The following is a 21,725-nucleotide window of genomic DNA, read 5'->3' on the forward strand; positions in this document are numbered from 1 at the left end:
GGGAATTGAGGATGGAGAGCTCCGTCCACTACAGCAGCGCCGCCATTGGCTATGGATGAAGAGGGGACCACCAAGGGAACAGCCTGGCTGATGAAAGGCAAATAGTTGGCGTCCACCATATCCCACTGGCGTCAGATGAAGTTCATGTTTTGGTGTTGAATGGATTTTGGTTTTGCTGAGAGAAGATTGTGGCAACGAGTCGGGTCAGGTATGGGCAGAGAAAAACAATGCTCGCTTGAATCATACCCAATAATTTTAGTGGACAAAACTTTGTGCCCATACACGTGCCCATTGGGCACGTGCATACCCGGAGGGCACCCATCGTTGCACTGCTTACTCTGCTAGTGCCACCCGCCGCCGACTCCACTGGAACCATTGCCTGCCACCGCCACTTGCTCGCGCCGCCGCTGTCGCTGCTTGCCCACGCACTGCCTTGAGCCAATGTCATCGTCGCTTGCCCGCACGTGCCTTGAGTCGCCACCTCCGCCATGTGAGGTGGGATGGAAATTAGGTTAGGGTTTGATGTTGGGGGATATATGTATATATATACATATATCTGTGTGTGTGTGTCTCCATGGTTAATGGGCCAAGAGGAAGTGGTATGAGAATGCAAGTATGGGCCAAAATCAATAATACATACACCGGATCAGGCATGGGTTATCTGTGGGTAATAAATGAGACCCAGCTGCTACCCACCACATCGTCAGGTCTCGAGCAGGCGTGTCCACGGGTAAAATATTGCACCCATTCTCATGCCCATTGGGCCGGGTAGACCTATGGGCAAAATTGCCTTACCTAGTTGTAGGTTTGTCAATTGAGAGTACTCTGTCCCTCCAAAAATATAACTGTATTCCTATGTTACAAATTACTTATTTGTTCTAAATCAAACATTTTATCTTTAACCATAATTTTTATAAACTTTATATAATTTAGCATCATAGGATTTATATTTTTAAGTTTCACCAAAATATTAATTTCATAATATATTATTTACATGTTAAATTATACATGGATTTTTAAAAAGTAATGGTTAAGGATAGATATGTTTGACTTAGAACAAACGTAGAATGATATGTAATTTGAACCGGAGGGAGTATTATGTTTGAGATGATAAGATGGTTTATTTTGTTGGTCTTTTTTTAGATTTCATTTTACCTTTCAAAGATTTATGAATCATGACTGTACTCAGAGTTTTTCCACTAGTAGCTTACTAAACCAACAACATGGCCACGTCTATCTGGATGGTGCATAAAGCAATTTATTATGATTGTATCGTTATTTTTACATATATCATAATGCACACTAAATATCTCCCTCTCTAAGGCCATCCCTAACCCTTCATATCATGTAGTGTAGCATTAAATACACTGTCATATAAGAAAAATCTGATGTGGCAAGAGAGTTAACGAGGAGAGAGGTAAAAAGATGAAGACACCTTCTTTACACAAGAAACAACTCAACAAGAATGAAAATAAGGGGATATATGGATAAAAAGAGATGAAGAGAGATGAGAGATGATTGGATGAGAATTTAATTTGAAGATATAATCCATTGTATATATAGTTTCTATACATAGTATCTATATGACATAGCAAGTATGAAAACTAGTTGATATTTTCTGGTTTGGAGATGCCTAATAATTCAATCTTACGCACGCAATTACGTGTAAACATTGTACCATGTGTCCATGTGGGCATGTGGCTCTTTGATTGAGCCGGTTGTGGGGATCAGTGACTAGTGTACTCCAACAAATAAAGTGGTCTGCGATTATCTCTCCACATGGCTACGATATATATCATGTTTATTTATCAAGGTTACCTTTTGCTGCATGATCATGATCATGAATTCATGATTGCCAAATTTGGATCCTACCTCAGTATCCAAATATACTAATTTTATCTGCTCTAGGGCATGTACAACGGTCTTCATTAGTGGTCTCTCTATTGCCATGCAAGTTAATTTGATGACATGGAAGAAAGAGAAAGGAGTATGGTTGTTATGCATGACAATGGCTCAGAGTCGACTCTTAACATTTATTAGAGCAAATTTTGTTGCATGGTAGTGAAAAAAAAGGAAAGAAGAGTAAAAAAAAGTATTTGAATACATTAATGATTAGAGACCATATTATCTCTAACTGTTGTAGGATACTAGTCTCTAAATAATATAGAGCTCATATCTGACTCTATCTTTGTACATGCCCTAAACGCTCTATTTTGCAACCATTATATTTGGCATGCACATGCACAGCTAATTACTTCGTACTCCGTAATTAACAACATTATCCACCCTGATAAAATTATCCTAATCTACCTCGTCACACCAACCCGCCGGGGCCGCCATTTTTGTGGACGGAGGAGAGCTCACACTCCTCCTCGTCATCGTCTTCCTCTGCCACCTCTAATGGCTTCATGGTGTAGAAGTGGAAGCAGACGAGGTAGTATCCAAGGTTGAGCACCATGAGGGTGGTGACGAGCCAGTAGTAGCAGTCCAGCCTGCCCCGGTTGATGTTGTCCTGGAGCCACTCGCCGCCGCCGCGCGTGGCGCGCTGCACCGCCGTGACGAGCACCGTGCCCATGTAGTTGCCGAGGGAGCTGGAGAGCCAGAAGAGCGCGGCGGCGCTGCTGCGCATGCTCTCCGGCGCCTGGTCGTACAGGAACTCCATGTGCGCCACCGACGAGAACGCCTCCGCCACGCCGTGGACGGCGTACTGCGGCACCAGCCAGAACACGCTGATGGGCACGACGGCGGCGGGGCTGTCGAGGAGGCCGTGGTCCGCGGCGGCGCCGCGGCGCCTCACCTCGACGAGCGCCGCCGACGCGATGCCGAGGATGGAGATGCCCAGCCCGATGGCCATGCGCTGGAAGTAGGTGATCCCGGAGGGGAGGCCCGTGACGCGGCGCGCCAGGGGCACGAAGGCGCGGTCGTAGAGGGCGAGGCCGGCGAGCATCGCCACCGTCGTGAAGATGGACATGGTCGCCGGCGGGATCTCGAAGCGAGGGGTGAGGTGGCGGTCCATGGTGCGCGCCTGCTGGATGGTGAAGGTGCCGTTGTGCGACGCGGCGGTGGCGAGCAGGATGCCGGCCGACCAGATGGGCAGCAGCCGGACGATGGACTTGAGCTCCTCCACGCGGTGCACCGTCGACAGCCGCCACAGATCCGGCTCGCCGGAGCCGGCGATGTCACCCGGCGTCACGATCGCAGCTCGGTCAAAGAACCTGAACGAATTAGCACGGCACGGGACGGTTACTACAGCAGAAGGGGTTAATCACAAACGGCTCACAAGTATTTCTGATGGAACCGTCTATAATAGTCGTTCCATTAATTAAGTCGAAAAATCAATTGTCTTGTTAGATCACAATAGACTGCTTAAAATGGTGGCAAATTTATTTCGTTATGACGCACGCAAGCATTTATTCTACAGTACGTTTCATAGTATATTCCCCTTCGGGCTTGTATCTTAGACCCGTATTGAGGAAAAAGAAACTAGCATTCCAGTACGGCATTATAAGCGGATTTGAATTATCTTTGAAAATTATTAATGATCAATTAATCATATATAGTTCCTCGTGATTCATGAAACACCTACTGTTGAGTTTTTTTTACCCCTTTTATGTAGGAGTGTACACTCCTCGGAGAAAATATGTGTTTTACAACATTGTTATATTTAAACCAGCTGCTTATGTCATGAATGTGGAGATAAATCATTTTAATTCTTGAGAAAATGTGGAAGTAAATCTATGTTGACCTAGAATACAAATCAAATATTTTCTTGCGATATGTTTTTTCAAGAATTTTATCAATACTTATCCTTCAATACATATATATCTATCTTTTATGTTGATACATATATATTGCCCCTTCTCATAATGATACGGGTTTAAAGTAAAAAACAACTAGAAATGTCAAAAAGAAATCTGAACATATCGGGCTCAGTCCTTTTGATGTGGCTCAAAAAATTCTCTTTACACATGGGTGAAAACGATATTTCAAAAATACACATGGTTGAAATCAACGTTGAGAAACATACTTTGATTATTGAAAATTACAGCCGAAACTTTTAAACTTAGACATCAAAACAAATACTAAGATTGCTTTAAAGTGCTTTAAATATTACCTTTTAAATTTACACTTATCTTATGAAGTAAAAAAAACACTAATAATTGTGCACGTGCAATGGATGTTTTTATAATATATCTTGGTAAAAAATAATCACTGTTTATATTGAAATAATTGTTAATAATGACGACCTGACAAAGGGCATGCTTGTTTAATTATGTTCATTTCCATTTACAAATAGAGCATATTATTTCTATTTATATTTCCATTTCAAAATAGAAACAAAAACTACTAAGCTAATTCATTTCACTCCAAAAAAAACCAAAAAAACGTAAACATTTCGACCTTATCTTTAATTTCCATTCAAAAAATGAACATCGGATAGACAAAAACACTGCAAAATCGGATGTAGCTATATTTTCCATAAAAATAATCAAATCATTTTTTCATTGCAAATTACTCGCATTTAAATTGTAATCACACTGTAAATTTTAAAACTTACACTGTAATTACATTGTACATTGTATGTTTCCTTATTACATTGTAATTTTCTAATACACGATATATAGGAGAATAGGGATTAAAAGTAATTTATTATCTACTTAGAAGAGGAAATATGAGAGATGGAAGCATACTTACATACAGGAGCGAGAAAAATCACTTATGGAAAAGTGACTGAAATTAAGTGAAAAATATGGCGTCTTATTTTTAGCAAACCCGTTTATTGTATATGCAAATATTCTTTTTTTCCAATTAAAACTCGCAAGGCAACGAACTGTTCAGAAAGGAAATGCTATGGATCGGAAGGGAGGAAACTAAAATAGTGGGTGTGTTTAATTTAGTATTCAACCTACTCTAACGTCGAAAAAATAAGTATTCAACCTAATCTAGTTTTCTCCCGGTCACAAGATACAATAGCTAGAGATAGAGATGTGACACCAAATCTAAACTTTAGGGGCAGTGCTTGTGTGACTAGGTAAGAAAGAGGAAGCACTGTCAAAGGAACGCGCACTCTCGCTTGGCTTTCTCCTTTCTACCCTGACAATGTAACTACCGCCAAAAGGTAGCTACCAGACACCAAGGCACGTCACGTGCACGCTATGCTAAATTGTTTTACTGCCCAAGTGAAGACAATGACACGGGAAATGGACGTGCAGTAGGAAAGAAAATAATAAAAAAAAAGCTTACGTGAGCTGGTTTGTGTGGAGCAGCCTGCCATTGGTGGAGATGAGCGCGTCGAGCTCCTTGTCCTGGTACAGCATGCCGGGGTCCTCCGGCACGGCGGCGCGGCGCTTCCGGAACGCGGCGGCGACCACCTGCGCCAGCCGCGTGAACGGGCTGCCCCCAGGCTTCAGCCTGACGTAGAGCGGGTACCCTGCCACGAACACCACGATGGAGACGAACATGGCGATGGCCGGGATCCCGAACCCCCACCCCCACCCCACGTTCTCCTGGATGTACACCACCACCGTCAGGGCGAGCAGCACCGCGAGCCCCATCATGAAGAAGTAGAGGTTGAAGTAGCTCCGCTTCCTCCCCGCCGCCGCCGCCGCCGCGCCACCGCCACCCTTCTGCCGCTGCTTCTGCTGCTGGTCGTCGAACTGGTCGGCGCCGAACGCCACCACGCAGGGGCGGATGCCGCCGGAGCCGAGGGACGTGCAGAGCAGGGCGAGGTAGAGCACGGCGAGCTGCCACCCGGTGGCGCGGCGGCACGACGCGGCGCCGTGCGTCGGCGCGCACGGCGCGGGGCGGAGCGAAGGGAGCAGCGCGGACGCGACGAGGGCGAGCATGCCGAGCTGGTAGAAGACGGAGCCGGCGATGATGGTCCAGAAGCGGCCGGCGAAGGCGTCGGCGGCGAGCGCGCCCAGGATCGGGGTGAGGCTGGACGTGCCGTTGAAGTTGGTCAGCGTGTTGGACGCCTCCACCAGCGGCAGGTGCAGCTGCTGCGTCAGGTACGTGATCAGGTTCGCGCCGAACCCCGCCGTGGCGAACCGGTCGCAGATCTCGTTCGCTGCAACGGAGACAACTCATGAGATTTTCTCGGCGACAACCATGGATATACACCGATGATTATACACATCAGCTGCAACTCGACCGTTAATTACATCGTTAATTATGGTTAATATTATTGATCAAATTTATTATCATTTACTCCCTCCTTATTTTAATGTATGACGCCATTGATTTTTTAAACAACGTTTGACCATTCGTTTTATTCAAATTTTTTGTGCAAATATGAAAATATTTATGTCATGTTTAAATAACATTTGATGATGAATCAAGTCACAATAAAATAAATGGTAATTATATTATTTTTTTGAATAAGACGAATGGTCAAACGTTGGAAAAAAGTCAACAGCGTCATACATTAAAATATGGAGGTAGGACTTCTTTTTACAGGGTGTGACTAGACTGTGTGGAAATCGGGAAGTGAACGATATACTCCCTTTGGTTAGAAGAGAATGTGATACAAGCATTGTAGCATAGGTTCATTCTGGACATACAAAAATTGGTGTAAGCCAAGTTTGTCATGATAAGTGCTTTCATCACATTATCACACATGTATACGTTTTATTTATGTAATCCAATACTCCCTCCGTTCCATATTATAAGGGATTTTGAGTTTTTATTTGTGTTGTTTAACCACTCGTCTTATTAAAAAAATTTAAAATTATTATTTATTTATTTTTACTTACTTTATTATCCAAAGTACTTTAAGCATAACTTTTAATTATTTGTATTTGCATAAATTTTTTTGAATGAGACGAGTGGTTAAACAGTGCAAGCAAAAACTTAAAATCCCTTATATTATAGGACGGAGGGAGTAATAAAGTAGCAAGAGTTATGTCTTGTTAATTCCCAAAACAACATAGGAAGGCGTTATTTGTTACTGAAGGGTGCAGTTAACAGTTAATTAACATCACTCTCTCTTGCCGTCAGAAAGGAAAGATGAATAAAAGAACTAGAAACAAACAAACCTACCAAAGTTACTGGCATCGGCAAGGCATCAGATCCAGATTTCCGAGAACTGCGAACCGTACGTTTTCGTGCATAAAAAAATATAAAATGCAAACCACGGGCAAAGATGTGAAGTAGTTTTGGACGGGATTACCGCCCAGCTTGGGCATCTATATCAGATATTCAGATTGCAACTCACTCTCCCAGAAACTGCGCACTATGCTATCTTGTTTGCTTAATTTGCCGGCTCAATCTACAAGCAGAGCAGCTAGCAGATGCTACTGAGCAAGAGCAGCATCTATCTACAAGTGAACCGAAAGATCATTTCACCAAAAATTTCTCATATAAGTGAATCCTACAATATATACTCACCCAGTATGAATGGCATGGTCCTGAAGCCTCCCTGCTTCCTCTTCTTCTGCTCCTCCCCAACTCCATCCCTTTCTGCCGTTGTGATCGCCATGGCAGAGAACCAAAAGCTCACTCGCTCCTTTGCTACTCAAGCACGGAGTCGCTAGCTCAAGAAGAGCAGGGTGGCCAGATGCTACTGTCCTTCACATGCCCCTACATGTACCGGGATGGAGCCATGTATATATAACACACCGAGACTGCAGGGAGAGAGCTAATAAAGCCCAAGAGAGTCACGGCGTGGCTGACGCCGACCACCCATGATCGTCACCGTACATTGTTACTGTTAGTTCAGAGCATGATTGTTTCAGCTACAATTAACGAAGCAACTAAAAATAACTTATAGATAAAGCATTTCTATATATATTATTAGCTATCTTAAAAACCAATACTAGAAAGAAAATAAAGTTTTAAAATTTAAATTTTAGTTACAGACTTACAGGTAATAAGCAGATAATGAGAGATATAATTCAAACCAACTTGGCTGCGTTCTTTAAGGGGAGATTGTGACTCGTTTTACACATGCACGTTTTTCAAACTACTAAATGGTACGTTTTTTTTGCAAAAATTTTCTATAGAAAAGTTACTTTAAAAAATCATATTAATCTATTTTTAAAATTTAAAATAGTTAATACTCAATTAATCATGCGCTAATGACTCACCTAGCGTATGGTATGGTTTTATTAACAGGTTAAAGTAAACATAAGAAAATGGAGAAGGGCTCTCAGGTAAATCAATAAATCCGGCTTTTGCCAAAAAAAAAAAGGAAAAAGAAAAATAAGAGAGACGAGAACATCGACAAAACGAAAACAAAAACAACAATCCGCCGTAAACGCATAGTGGTAGGCAGCAACTCAACGTTATCCATGGCTAGGTTCTTTTCAGTGCTTGATTGTATCGAGCTTGGAAAAGAGCTTCGAGAAACCTCTAGACATGCCATTTCGAAATCTTATTCTATATGATCCTTTTTGGTAGAGTGATAAATTGCAAAGCACAATTAATTCTCCCCATACCCCACTAACATAGTATTAGTACTTTTTTTTTCAACATTTAGTATTAGTACTTCCATAGGCTTTTTGCCACCCACTTTTGAAAGATTAGAGCATGCAAAAGAGCATAGGTGATTAGGTTAGAACCCGGAACCGAGCTCAACACATCCACTCCTAAGCACAAGACCAGCCCTAAACATAAGTTGACAGGGCTTAGCCGTGATTGAGCGGGCAGGGCCTAATGATCCTCCCCGTCAAGTTCACCCTGAACAATTGCATGCGGCCAACTCTGTCATCCGACACAGCGGCCATTACCTTTTCTTTCACCGGCTGAATTAACACCGGACGAAAGCTTTTGCCGCATCAATCCTCTCCAAGGATTTGCGGCGATCGATCGATGAACGTACACCCGAAGAGGTAAACCGAAATGGCAATGCGTATCAGCGTGTGATCTACAACGTACAGGACGCGTCGACCTCAAGATAGGGAGGGAGCACATGATCTATGGGTGGAAACACACGGCACGGGCACGGCTGGTGTGCTATTTCTGAGTCTCTGACCCAGTTACGCGTCTCCGGTGAGAGGAGAGCGAGGCCGTGTCACGTGAGAGGGTAGCAAGGGCTTGACACGAGCCTTCCGAAATCAGGGCTACTAGGTGAGGTCCCCATCGTTTGGCTTTTTCCCTAATAAACCAAAACAGTTTATTAAGGAATAAAAATAAATTGTAAAACTTTTATATATATATGTTCTTGGTGATTTAAAAGTCAATGTTGAAAAAGAAACTACGTTAAAAATATTTCAAAATTAAGTTTAAAAATTTAAAATTTAGCTTATTCTTTAGTTGATTAGGCCATTGTGGACCCCCGTTTCTATAACAGGAATCATTCATGTAAACAGTACCATTTCCCTGGATCAAGTAGTCTGGTACACACGAGTTCATAGCTGAAATACCAAAAGCACATACACGAGAGTCTAGTGCTAATTATTACATCATAAGCCCGCAGGCATTCTCTTAAATCATCGAACCGAGCGGTCCGGAATACATCCAAAAGCAGAAATAGATGAGGCAGCGGAATTCAGGCAGCGGCATGCCATTGCCACAGGCAACGACCGTAACTAAGACCTACTGAGCGCCATCGTCTTCATCTCCCTCCTGGTAGTAGGCATAGGGATCCTCCGAAGCTTCATCTCCCACTTCTGATTAATTTTATATTTGCAAGGGTGAGTACCAACCGTACTCAGCAAGCCACCACAGCAAGAAATGCACATGATAGGGGTATTCAAAGGATAGCTATGGTTCCTTTGCACAAAGCCAGTTTTGTAATTCTTTTCGCAAGCCTAAGACCTAGCACAGACTATCCAAATTTTAGTACCAGCGTTCATATTAAACAATGACGGTTCTGTCCACCATCCATTGTGATCCCAAGGATAGCTTCCCGCCATCGAGTCGTTATGGTTTTCTGAGGACGTCCACATTCCCACCTCTCAGGAAGTGGCTCCATCAGCATAAAAATCATCATGCAATATCCCATCCCACACAGGTTAAGAATTTAGAGTCTAGCCAAGTGTAATACATGTCCCGGTGCTCAATAACCGCGAGCACGGCTATTCGAATAGATTTGGTTTACTCACACTGCAGTGGATGTACACTTTACCCGCACTCCGCAACTGCCCAACACATGAGCCTCGTCCCAACACATGAGACGCGTCACGGCAAAGCTTTTCGATAACCTCGCATTGGCAGTACCCGCTCCATGAACTTAAATCCTCATGCACTCTAGGTGTCCATGTTTCTAGCAGTGAGAGGAGTTCTGGCGCTCCCGGGAAAGAGAAGTCTCACACACATATTAAATTATAGTTCAAGTTAAGTTCTCTCTCTCACACACTCATGGCAGTCCTACCAATGGCGACACCGATGTAGGGCACGCCTCTCGGCCCTACCTCAACGGCTGTCCCATCGTAGCGCACCTGCCTCACTCAGGGGTGAACCATCTATGCAGGGATACTGCCTCCGCTCGGCTATCTAATCCGCTAGGTCTATACCCATTCGAGAAGTACGGTTGTACGGGGGTCGTTTCATGCTTAACTTCATGGCTCGGTCCTTAATTGACCGGGGACGGTACTAGCCTTTTCCAGATACCACCCAAATCCTCCGTCCGCCCCAGTCGAAAATAGTTGTTTAGTTTTATTTTTTTTCCTTTCACAAATCATGTCATCAATATCATGGCAATGTGGCGCTCATGTCTCCACATGCCGCATCTCAATTACCTTCCCAAAGGTAATTGCCCAAGCATATAGCATTTGATAAATATGAGTATGCATAATTCTAGAATAGCATTTCTAAGCAATTGTCATAATTGACTAGGGACTCATACGTAAACATGGTTACGAAGGAATAAGGGCAAACAATAATCAAGGCATGGCATAATCACAAGTAGGATGTTCATCATTGCATGCAATTTTATTTGTAAACAAAATAATTTCGCAATTGGGATCAACATGTTCAAGGAATAGTGATGACTTGCCTTGCTCAATGTCTTGCGGGTCTTGACCTTCGCTTGGATCCGCAACTCCCTCGGGCTCTATAGTTACGTGCGAAAATTGATTTGAATTCGGTTAGAATTCAAATTAAAATCCAAATAAATCCAAATAAAGGTCGAATGCGAAAGTCGATTTCTTTATATTAACTTTATTATTCGCGAACTAAGGCAAACCCAATTTCGATTCAAACTATTTTGCGGGTATAAATATTTTGTTGTCATAAGTTTTTAATTTAATCTAACCGAGCATTATATCCATATAATAGGTTAGACATTTCTATTGCGAGCTAAACATCGGACGGAATCCTAAAATTATCTTATAATATTATACGATTTAATTTAGTCTATGGCTAAATGATTAAATATAATATACGTCTAAAATTCCTAGTGATTAAATCCGAATTTCTATCGTGAATCGATTTCTTATAGAGATTACCCAAATATAATTTATAATAGCCTATAAGAATTCATCTAATTAATTATATCTAAATTACTACCGCGAATTGATCATTTGTAGAGATCATTAAAAACAATCTACAATAATCTATATAATTCACCTAATTGTTTAGTTTTTAAATACATCTATGATTATAGCATTATTTTGCAAATACTATATTTTCGTTAATCCTATACTTAAATTCTAATATATATTTTTTTTAAGTGTCCTAAATTTCTCCTAATTTTTCCTACTTGTTTCCTTCTCTTTTCCCCCTTTTTCTTTTCCTTTTCTTTTCTTTTCTTTTTCTCTTCCTTCTTTTCTTTTCTCCCTCTCTCTTCTCTCTTTTCCTTCCTTCTTCCTCTCTCTTCTCTCTTTTCTTTTCTTCTTCCTCCACCCGGCTCCTCCCTGTCTCTCTCCCTCTCGGCTCCCTCTCTCCCTACCCGAGCGGCGACGGCGGTGGATGCGAAGGGGGAAAGGCGGCTCACCGGCGGCGGCGGTGGCGGCGACGACGGCGACGGCGGCGCAAGGCGGCGACGCACGGCGCGGCGGCTCCGGGGCGACGGCGCGGCGGCTTCGAAGGTGGCGGCGCGGCGGCACGACAACGGCGGCGCGGCGGCGCGACGACGGCGGTGCGTGGAGAAGGGGAAGAGGGAGAGGAGGAGGGAATGGAGTGGGGTGGAGGAGGGGATTGGGCCGGGGTTTTTATAGGGGAGAGGGGAAGAAAGAGAGGGGAAGGAGGGGGAAGGGTGAAACGACGGCGGCGCGGGGCGCGAGGCGGCGGGCTCGCGGCGCGAGGCGACGAGACGGCGCGCGGCGCGGCAGCGGCGATGGGACGCGCGCGGCGACGGGACGTCGATGGCGTCGGCGACAGCGGTGGCGCGCGGCTCGGGGCGGGATGCGATGGGCGGCGACACGACGGCACGGCGCGACAGCGACGGTGCGGCGCGGGCTTGACGGCGACGGGCGGTGACGCGGCGACGGGACGGCTGCGCGGGGCTCGAGGCGACGCGGCAACGGGACGGCAGCACGCGCGGCACGGGGTGGCGATGTCGGCGCGGGCTCGGGGCGGGATGCGATGGGCGGCGACACGACGGGTGGGCGGCGATGGCGATGGGCGGGTGGTGCGGCGCGGGATGGCGACGGCGAAAGGACGATGGCGCGGCGACGGGACGAGCGCGCGGCGCGGCGACGGGATGGGCGCGTGGCGGCAGGCGGGCGCGCGGCGCGGGGCGCGAGGCGGCGGTACAGGGCTCGAGGCGGTGGCACGCGGCGCGAGGCCGACGGCGACGCGACGGCGATGATGGCGACGGCGGCGCGGCGGGCGAGCGGCGCGCGGGCGAGCGGCGCACAGGCGGGCGGCGCGCGGCGAGCGGCGCGCGCGGCAGGGGAGGGGGCGGGGCTAGGGGGACCGTGTCGAGCACCTGGAGTGCAATGAACAGTGTAGTTTCCTATTTTCCCGATTTTAGCCCATTTTCTATTTAAATTTGATTCCATAATTCCTAGTTTTTGTATATAGGAAGTTTAATCAAATATTTGTGTTATTTTAACTAATGAATCCACCCTAGATTAATATTACTCATATTTTATTTTTATATAATTTATTTGAGTTTTAATTAGGGTTAATTCTTATCCCATCGTATTTAAATTTAATTGATCCAAATATGGTCGCGATAATATTTTATTTATATCTACCCACACCTAATCTTTATTTTAATTTATATTTATTTTACCAACTTGTTTTTATGGTTTATTCCTAACTAACTATTCTTTACTCACGGTTAATAAACTTCGAGATCAAATCCAAATAAAATAGGCGAATAGGATCGGCATGATGCAATTAATTTAAAAAGTTTTTGAAAATCCGTATTTTTAGAGTTTAGATTTTTGTCGGTCGAATTTTCAGGGTGTTACAGCCATCCCATGAGAGCCTGACAAGCTGCTGCTGTTCATGGTACTAGTGGCAAGTGGCACCACGGCGACTCGGCGGCCACATGCCATGGCGTCTATACGGCCGGTGGCCAGTTGGTTAGGACCGACCGACGCCGACCGAGTCCTGAGTCATACTGTACAGTGAGTACGCTGCATAGGTCCAATAGACCATAATCTAAGTTAGGGCCACTAAAATCAGCGTTTGATAGGCCCGGTTGTCGCCATGCTATTTAGGACGGTCACTGACATATGGGGTCAACCACTCACGGGCCGACATGTCAGGTGGCTACATCATGTGGGACGTTCCATGAGAGGAACTCTCTTGCTATTTAAGAATGAACCGTCCTGGAGCCTTTAAACACAAACCACAGATCATATATGCAAGTAAGACTGTAATTAACAAGCGAGGAGTGACGTAAATGATTTCTGGTCTTCTATGTCTCTCTCAGTCATAGCAAGTCATGAACTAATCCTTGAAATTCTTTCCTACCCGCTTTTTTATGATAATGAAATGAACATCCTGACCGCTCAAGAGCTATAGTCAATCTATTATATATTATTAAAGGAATAGAAAAAGGAGTCTCCACGTTCGCGCTCATGGCCTATAAATTCTCACATTAATCGAAGAAAAAGAAAAAACAGAGTTTATATAGAAATACAATTTAGAAATAGTTGAAATTCGGAATTAAAAAATAAGGAATATTAAAAGAGGAGACTAAAGTTCATATAGAAATGCAATTTAGAAATAGTTGAAATTCGGAATTAAAAAATAAGGAATATTAGAATAGAAGACTAGAGTCCATATAGAAATACAATTAGGAAATAATTGAAATTCGGAATTAAAAATAAGGAATATTAGAAGTAGAGTATAGAGTCCATATAGAAATACAATTTAGAAATAGCTGAAATTCAGAATTAAAAAATAAGGAATATTAGAAGAGGAAATTAGAGTCCATATATAAATACAATTTAGAAATAGTTGAAATTCGGAATTAAAAAATAAGGAATATTAGAATAGGAGACTAGAGTCAATATAGAAATATAATTAGGAAATACCTGAAATTCGGAATTAAAAATAAGAAATATTAGAAGTAGAGTATAGAGTTCATATAGAAATACAATTAGGAAATAATAGAATTCAGAATTAAAAATAAGGAATATTAGAAGTAGAGTATAGAGTCCATATAGAAATACAATTAAGAAAAAAAAGAAATTCAGAATTAAAAATAAGGAATGTTAGAAGTAGAGAATAGAGTCCATACAGAAATTTAAAACTAACTAAAATTCGAAATAAAGATAATAAAACTAAAAGTAGAGTTTAGAGTCCGTATAAAAATACAATTTCCAAATAACTAAAATTCTAAATTAAGAAAAACATGGGAAGAAGAGTTTAAAGTCAATATAGGAATACAATTTAGAAGTAATTGAAATTTGAAATTAAAAATTAAAGAATATTGAAAGATGAGTTTATAAAGAAATACAATTTAGAAATAACTGAAATTCGGAATTAAAAAATAAGGAATATTAGAAGAGGAGACTAGAGTCCATATAAAAATACAATTTAGAAATAGTTCAACTTCGGAATTAAAAAAATAAGGAATATTAGAAGAGGAGATTAGAGTCCATATAGAAATACAATTAGGAAATAACTGAAATTTGGAATTAAAAATAAGAAATATTAGAAGTAGAGTATAGAGTCCATATAGAAATACAATTAGGAAATAATAGAAATTCGGAATTAAAAATAAGGAATATTAGAAGTAGAGTACAGAGTCCATATAGAAATACAATTAAGAAAAAAATAGAAATTCAGAATTAAAAAAAAAGGAATATTAGAAGTAGAGTATAGAGTCCATATAGGAATTTAAAACTAACTAAAATTCAGAATAAACATAGTAAAATGAAAAGCAGTGTTTAGAGTCCGTAAAAAATACAATTTACAAATAACTAAAATTCAAAATTAAGAAAAACATGGGAAGAAGAGTTTTAAGTCAATATAGGAATACAATTTAGAAGTAACTGAAATTTGAAATTAAAAATTAAAGAATATTGAAAGATGAGTTTAGAGTGCACATAGAAATACAATTAGAAATAATAAAAATTCAGAATTAAAAAAATTATTAAAAGACAAGTATAGAGTCCATATAGGAATATATATAATTTATAAATAACTAAAATTTGATATTAAAAATAATTAATAACTAACACGTATATAAAATACAGTATGAATATTACACATTTGTAGTTTCGTAAAGTTACTACAAAATTTAAAATTATGTTGTCATTATAATATATTTTAATAATATAATAAGAAAATATATATGCTATTATATGAGAGAAAATATAATGATGTTAGCAGCGCAATCTGCGCGGGCCACCATGCTAGTTATTATAAGGTTCACAAAAGCAAACTCACACGGTAAGTATGTAGCTGAAGTAACAAAACCAAAAGTAGAAGCAAACTAATAAAAACCAAATAAGCTAAAACCCCACAACTACTAAATTCTATTGGTGAATTTCCACCTGAAATTGACAAAGATCTGCATGATCATCGACTCAAGTTTATGATACACATCTTTTATTAGCTTGATATGATCATCATGCCTTTGTAATTGAGCCCATTTCTGGAGCCAATATGTTGCCCTGAAAAGAACCCGCAAATAAGATTTTAAAGGTGGTCTATCAAAAACCATTTCATTTCTACCAAGCCAGAGAGCCTAACATATAGCGGAAGCTCTAACAAAAATAAGTTCCTTGGTCTTTTTATTAACACCCACAAGCCAATTCCCAAACATATGAGATATACTATGTGGAGGGTATAATTCAAACGTGAATTGTATTGATCTCCAAAGAAATCTGGCAAAATGGCAATGCATGAAAAGATGGTAAATCGATTCATTTTTCATAAAAAAAAATCTCAAATTACCATTTCAATTCCTCCTTGTGGTTCAAAAGAAACACAGAAACAACAACCCAGCATGATGGACCATTTCGTTCTGTGCACTAATATTTTTTTTAAATAGAATCAGCACGAGATTGTGCTATTTCATTGAATATATATAGAGGTGAAAAAAATATAGCCCCTAAGAGTAAGGGAAAAATGTTCCGTACAATGTTTTACGTGTGGCTTATGCAGTTTGGTAGAAACTCCCGAAGCCGCTTTGCACATGCCAAAGCCCAAGTTCTTGCTTTCTCCTTTATTTTTGTCAATAGGCTAGGTGTCGTGGTCTCTTTGTGCTCGAAAACTCGTTGGTTTCTTTCTTTTCAGATCTCCCAAATGACTAGCGGGATTAGGGTGCGCGGGTATTTCTTGGGTACTTCCTTTTTGTTGGCCAACATTTCCCATCAAGCTTAACGTTTTGGCTTGGTTCCCATTGGCTCGGTCCAGTTGTTGATATGCCATCTAAGAGGCTATTAGGCTCTAGATCCGGTGGCAGAGGGGGCAGTGCCCGTTGTTTGTTTGGCCAGCTTCTGGTTGTGAGTCGATCCGAGATCCATACGCTATTTTGATAGAATTTGCATTTTGCAGGGTCCATGCTCTCCAGACCATTAAGGTATTGAAATTGGTGCCTATAATTCCCAGACATTGCGTCTTTTATGCCGATAAAGCCAAATATTTCTCATGGTTCGTTAGCTTCCAAACAATTTGGTCAACCTCGTTTGTTCTTGGTGGATGCCCTGGGTTGCGTTCCACAGGGATACGAGTTGGTTGATCAGATCCACTGCAATGTGGGTTTTGCCATTTAGATCTTCTTCATGCATTCACGCAGAGATTTTTCCTCCTTTTTTTATTGTATAAACTAGTGGCATTATGTTTATGGTTTTTGCCCTTCTATCCAAGCAGTGTCCCAGAAATGTACCGTGTTACCATCACTGATGATTAGTTTAGTGGCCGGCAAAGAACAGTCTGTCTGTTTCATCACATGGCGTGTTTTGTGCACTAATCCGTAAACCGTAAAATGGATAGTCTTGCCGGCCAGGGGCAGCAGCAACAATGTTTGATAATGTTCCTTGAAAAATAGAAAAACCGTCGGTGTTATCAACAATGCATTTCATTTCAGTACGTTTTCTGTGGTCAGCAACCTGCAGATTGTTTATCGGTTTCCGAATAAAAAGATTGCAGATAAGTTCCATTGGTCCTTCAAAGAAAAGGAAAAGGAATGGATGGTAAGTTCAATTGCACGTATCCGCACAGCACTGGCATTTCTGCATGTGGCGACAATATCAGTGCTGTCAGGTTATAAAAAAATAATTATCACAGACAGTATGACAATATTGACTGATGAATCATCACGAGAAAGCCAGCCGACTTGTTAAAGACACAAATGGAACTGTACAGTTTCTGTTTCTGAATCCAATTGAATACGGACAAGACGATCCTGTACCGGCTGCCCTGAATCATGCGAATGTATTGGCTTGCAAATCTCGATCGACAGTCTTAATCCTGCGACGTACGTTTAAATATATCCTACTAATGCATGTATTTTTCTTTGCCAACTCTAGAGATCAGATGTATGAATCCAATGTATCCGCTTTCACTCGCGTTTGTTTGTTTGTTCACACTAGCATTTTGTGTCTTTGTGCTTGTGCTTGTGCTCTGTTTCTAATAGGCCAGGTGGTTCTTTTCGCTACCTGTAATGACTGGCTGAGCATTGCAATCACTCCATGGCTGATGGCTCCATGTTCAACAAATCAAGCTGCATTAGGAAGACACCTCTCTCTCTCTCTCTCTCTTTTCTTTTTTTCTTTTTTTTCTTTTTTTTCTTTTTTTGCGAGGAGGTAGCCAACCTTGAATAAATCTCATCAGCGTTTCATTCGCATCAAGTAGAATTAATCCGTGTTGCGTTTCAGCTAAGTTTTCGTCAATTAGTCAAATCTCTGAACATGTAACTATCCCCCTGCCGCAACTCCGTGCGGACGTGCCATCGAGCTAATTTGCTGTTCTGCTCGACCGGTCGATCAAGCTGAATTTGCTGCTTTGCTCGATCGGTGTCGATAGCTCAGCCATGTTCTGATGCTCCGGGGTAGGAAGGTCAATCTCACGACACGAGAACCATGCATGGTCGTCAGCAACTGGACCATAATTTGACCTTCGCACTACTTCATTCAGACCAGATATCCCGGAGAAATCTGGCAATGCAAAGCATCGCGCGGCAAAGGGGCATCTGATTTCATCTTCTACCTTAAAGCATGCTTAATTAGCGTCCTGTCTGTATCGACAATATCTTCTTCAAGTATTATTATACTATTAACCTATCCGAACATGGTTCTTAGTCTGCACACGGCTAGTCGGCTAATCAGGCAATCATTCACCAGCACCTAGCTATGATAAATCCATGTCTGTATCGATGAAGGTGCAGCGCTCATGTCCAAAACTCCAAATTACCGATCAAAGCAGTCAGTAGCCTATAGCTAACAGCAATGCAGCATTTGCCTAGTGCGTCACAGCAGGCTCGATCCCGACAGCGACAAGGCGATACGGCCGGCTACCGCTAGAGCTCTCAATCATTGAGGCTCGCTTCGCTTTACAAGCGTCGAGCGCACTGGCGCCTGCAGTTAGCCCCGTTTAGATCCCAAATTTTTTTTCTAAAAACATCACATCGAATCTTTGGACATATATATTAAACATTAGCTATAGATAAATAAAAAAACTAATTACACAGTTAGGGAGAAAATCGCGAGACGAATCTTTTGAGTCTAATTAGTCTATGATTAGCGATAAGTGCTACAGTAACCCACATGTGCTAATGACGGGTTAATTAGGCTCAAAAGATTCGTCTCGCGGTTTCCAGGCGAGTTATGAAATTAGTTTTTTCATTCATGTCTGAAAACCCTTACCGACATCCGGTCAAACGTCCGATGTGACACCCAAAAATTTTCATTTCCTCAACTAAACAACCCTTAGTATTCGGTGATGATACGACGCGCCATCCCTGTCGTCCTGTATCACCGGCGCCAGGACATTCCTGCTTGTTCCGCTCCGGCGTCGCGCGCGCGGATGTGGCAGATTCCGCTGTGCGTGCTCGTCGGCTCGTCGCGCGCCGGCCGCAAACGAGAGGATAGCGCGGAGGTGGTGGTGGCCTGGTGGGATTAACCGAGGCCTCTCCGCGCGCCGCGCGTTGCCGCTGGACTGGAGTAGTGGAGTACGTACACACGCGGGTGCGGCTCCAAGGAAACGCGCATCGCTGTCGCGGGAGCGCGATCGGGCCGGGACAAAACTGGTGGCGTCCGGGGTGAGCTCACGGCACCCGCGCGCGCGATCGGGCCGGGACAAAACTGGTGGCGTCCGGGGTGAGCTCACGGCACCCGCGCGCGCGGTGCGGTTCGTGCATGTGCCAACGAGGTGGATTGGATCGTGTTGTGGGACAGTGCGTGCGTGCGTACGTGCCCCCACGAGCGGCGCGACCCGGCGTATAGGTGGGGTTACGTGGTTTTGGGGGGGGGGGGGGGGGGGGGGGGGGGGGGCGGGGAAGACGACCGAAGTGTGGCTTTTTGAACGGCTTTTTCAGACGTGAGTGTTACAGGCGTCAAGCGGGATGGCTTGGGTGGGTGGCTCGGTCGGAGAAACCGAAACGGCTTTTGAAGGGAGGGTATTTTTACAGGCGTGGTAGGCTTGAGTTCGTGCAGATGTGGTTGCCTGGCCAAGTGCCCCGATCCGTGTGGGGAGAAGTGGAGAAGGCCCAGATGTGTGGCGCGCCGTTGCCTAACATTTCAGGCCGCGTTCTTTACATGACAAATATTACGGCACACACGAAATAAAAAAGCTTATTATCACATAATTAATTAAGTATTAACTATTATAAAGTTAAAAAAACAAATTTATTTGTTTTCTTAAACAACTTTTAAATATTTTTTTAATAATGTATCATTTAACATTTTGAAAGCATGTTAACAAAAATGAGAAAGTTGAATGCTGGAATTGAAGAAAAGAACTAGACCTTCGTAGCAGTTTAGAAATTGGGCATATGTTTGTTTACAACTTAACATTCAGGAAAGTTTTGCTCGTGTGGCTTTCAAAACAATTTACAGTTAAAGAACATTTTCGCAAACAAATATATGTCCGTGTATCTATCTGACACTGATCGAACACATGGTAGTGATTATTTCCGATTTTTTTAAACTTTTCTGAAAATAAGAAAAATATAACTGTGACTCCAAACAAGCACTACTATAGAATCCCTAATTGGGGTGTCGTTATATATGCCGGTTCACTCTCAACGGCACATATAAGCATGTCTTTTTTATCCACGTGAGCAATCAAATTATAGAATCGGCACATTTGAGAAGTTATATGTGCCGGTTCTATATATAAACTAACTACATCAAACTGGGTCCCACCAACAGGCACCTGACCACTAGGTGTGGTGGGTCTGATTTTAGATACCGCATAGAGGAAACAACTGGCACATATATCTCCTAATATAGATGCAGGTTGTTTTATAGGACCCGCACCTGTATCGCTGACATGACAAGAAGATTGTTAGACATATGTGCCAGAAGATTGTCAGGCTATTGAAAGTACATCTCGGTATTTTTATTGCATCTTGGGCCATCTTTCTTACCAATGTTGCAATTTAGACCAAGGGTAAATTAACCTTTTTCACTTTGGACCGGGTATATTTATACAACGTTTCAATTTGAGCTCTATTCTTCCTCCAGCTCCATTTCTCCCATCTCTGTTGCGGACAGCTCAAGACCTCTTCTCAATCAGGAGTAGCGCATTCAGAAGAGAAGTGCAAGCCATCCCAGCGCAGCCGCCCATCAAAGCTGAGCTTGAGCTCTGAGTGTAGGCAGCACGCGTGGAGATGGAGCTCGAGTGCAGGCAACGCATGCGGAGGCATGCTAGCTCGAGCCAGGATGGGAATGGTTAGGATATGGATTGAACCTAAACCGTTTTAAGTGAGTTCGTTGATCTATGATTTAATAGGATCAATCCATCACGAGTCCATTATATCAATAGGTTATCCATAGATATCTAAATGGATCGGCTATATTTCTAGTAGAAAAAAAACTCTTATTACATATATGTAAAACTCGGACCTAAAATTTTTAAACTCGCGTTCACACTATAACAACTTATCAAATTCAGTCGAATTTCGGTGGGATAATTTATTGCACAGAGAAGCAACTTTGTGTAAATTTTGAGCCCTTTATACATGTGGGGCCCACGATGCATCACTGATACCCAAAAATTCTAGTTACATGTGTGTAAAACTCGGACCCAAAATTTTTAAACTCGTGTTCACACTATGAAAACTTGTTAAATTTAGTTGAATTTTGTAGGAATGAATTATTATATAGAGAAGCAACTTTGTACAAATTTTTGAAACATTTATGCATGTGAAGTATTTTGGGTTGAACCCCTTAAATCTAGGTTCTAATGTTTTGATCTGTTCGATCCATTTA

The 21,725-nt window shown here is 42.4% G+C and overlaps 1 protein-coding gene across 1 annotated transcript; it reads right to left on the reverse strand.

Annotated features, from left to right (window-relative positions):
* Window positions 1–2,008: 2,008 nt before the first annotated feature.
* LOC127775104 (protein NRT1/ PTR FAMILY 3.1-like) lies at window positions 2,009–7,583 on the reverse strand. Its single transcript, XM_052301412.1, has 3 exons — window positions 7,387–7,583; window positions 5,245–6,067; window positions 2,009–3,215 (listed from the first exon to the last, which is right to left on the reverse strand). Exons 1-3 carry the CDS (start codon window positions 7,475–7,477, stop codon window positions 2,315–2,317), a joined length of 1,815 nt encoding a protein of 604 aa, XP_052157372.1. The 5' UTR covers window positions 7,478–7,583; the 3' UTR covers window positions 2,009–2,314.
* Window positions 7,584–21,725: the final 14,142 nt, after the last annotated feature.

The sequence above is a fragment of the Oryza glaberrima genome, chromosome 5, assembly GCF_000147395.1.
Source record: "Oryza glaberrima chromosome 5, OglaRS2, whole genome shotgun sequence".
Taxonomy (NCBI): Eukaryota; Viridiplantae; Streptophyta; class Magnoliopsida; order Poales; family Poaceae; genus Oryza; species Oryza glaberrima.

Coding starts and splice junctions, on each gene's coding strand:
- LOC127775104 (XM_052301412.1), bottom strand. CDS start 7,477: ATGGCGATCACAACGGCAGAAAGGGATGGAGTTGGGGAGGAGCAGAAG. Junction 6,068..7,386: donor GACCATGCCATTCATACTGG/GTGAGTATATAT, acceptor TCTCCGTTGCAG/CGAACGAGATCTGCGACCGG. Junction 3,216..5,244: donor CTCCACACAAACCAGCTCAC/GTAAGCTTTTTT, acceptor TAATTCGTTCAG/GTTCTTTGACCGAGCTGCGA.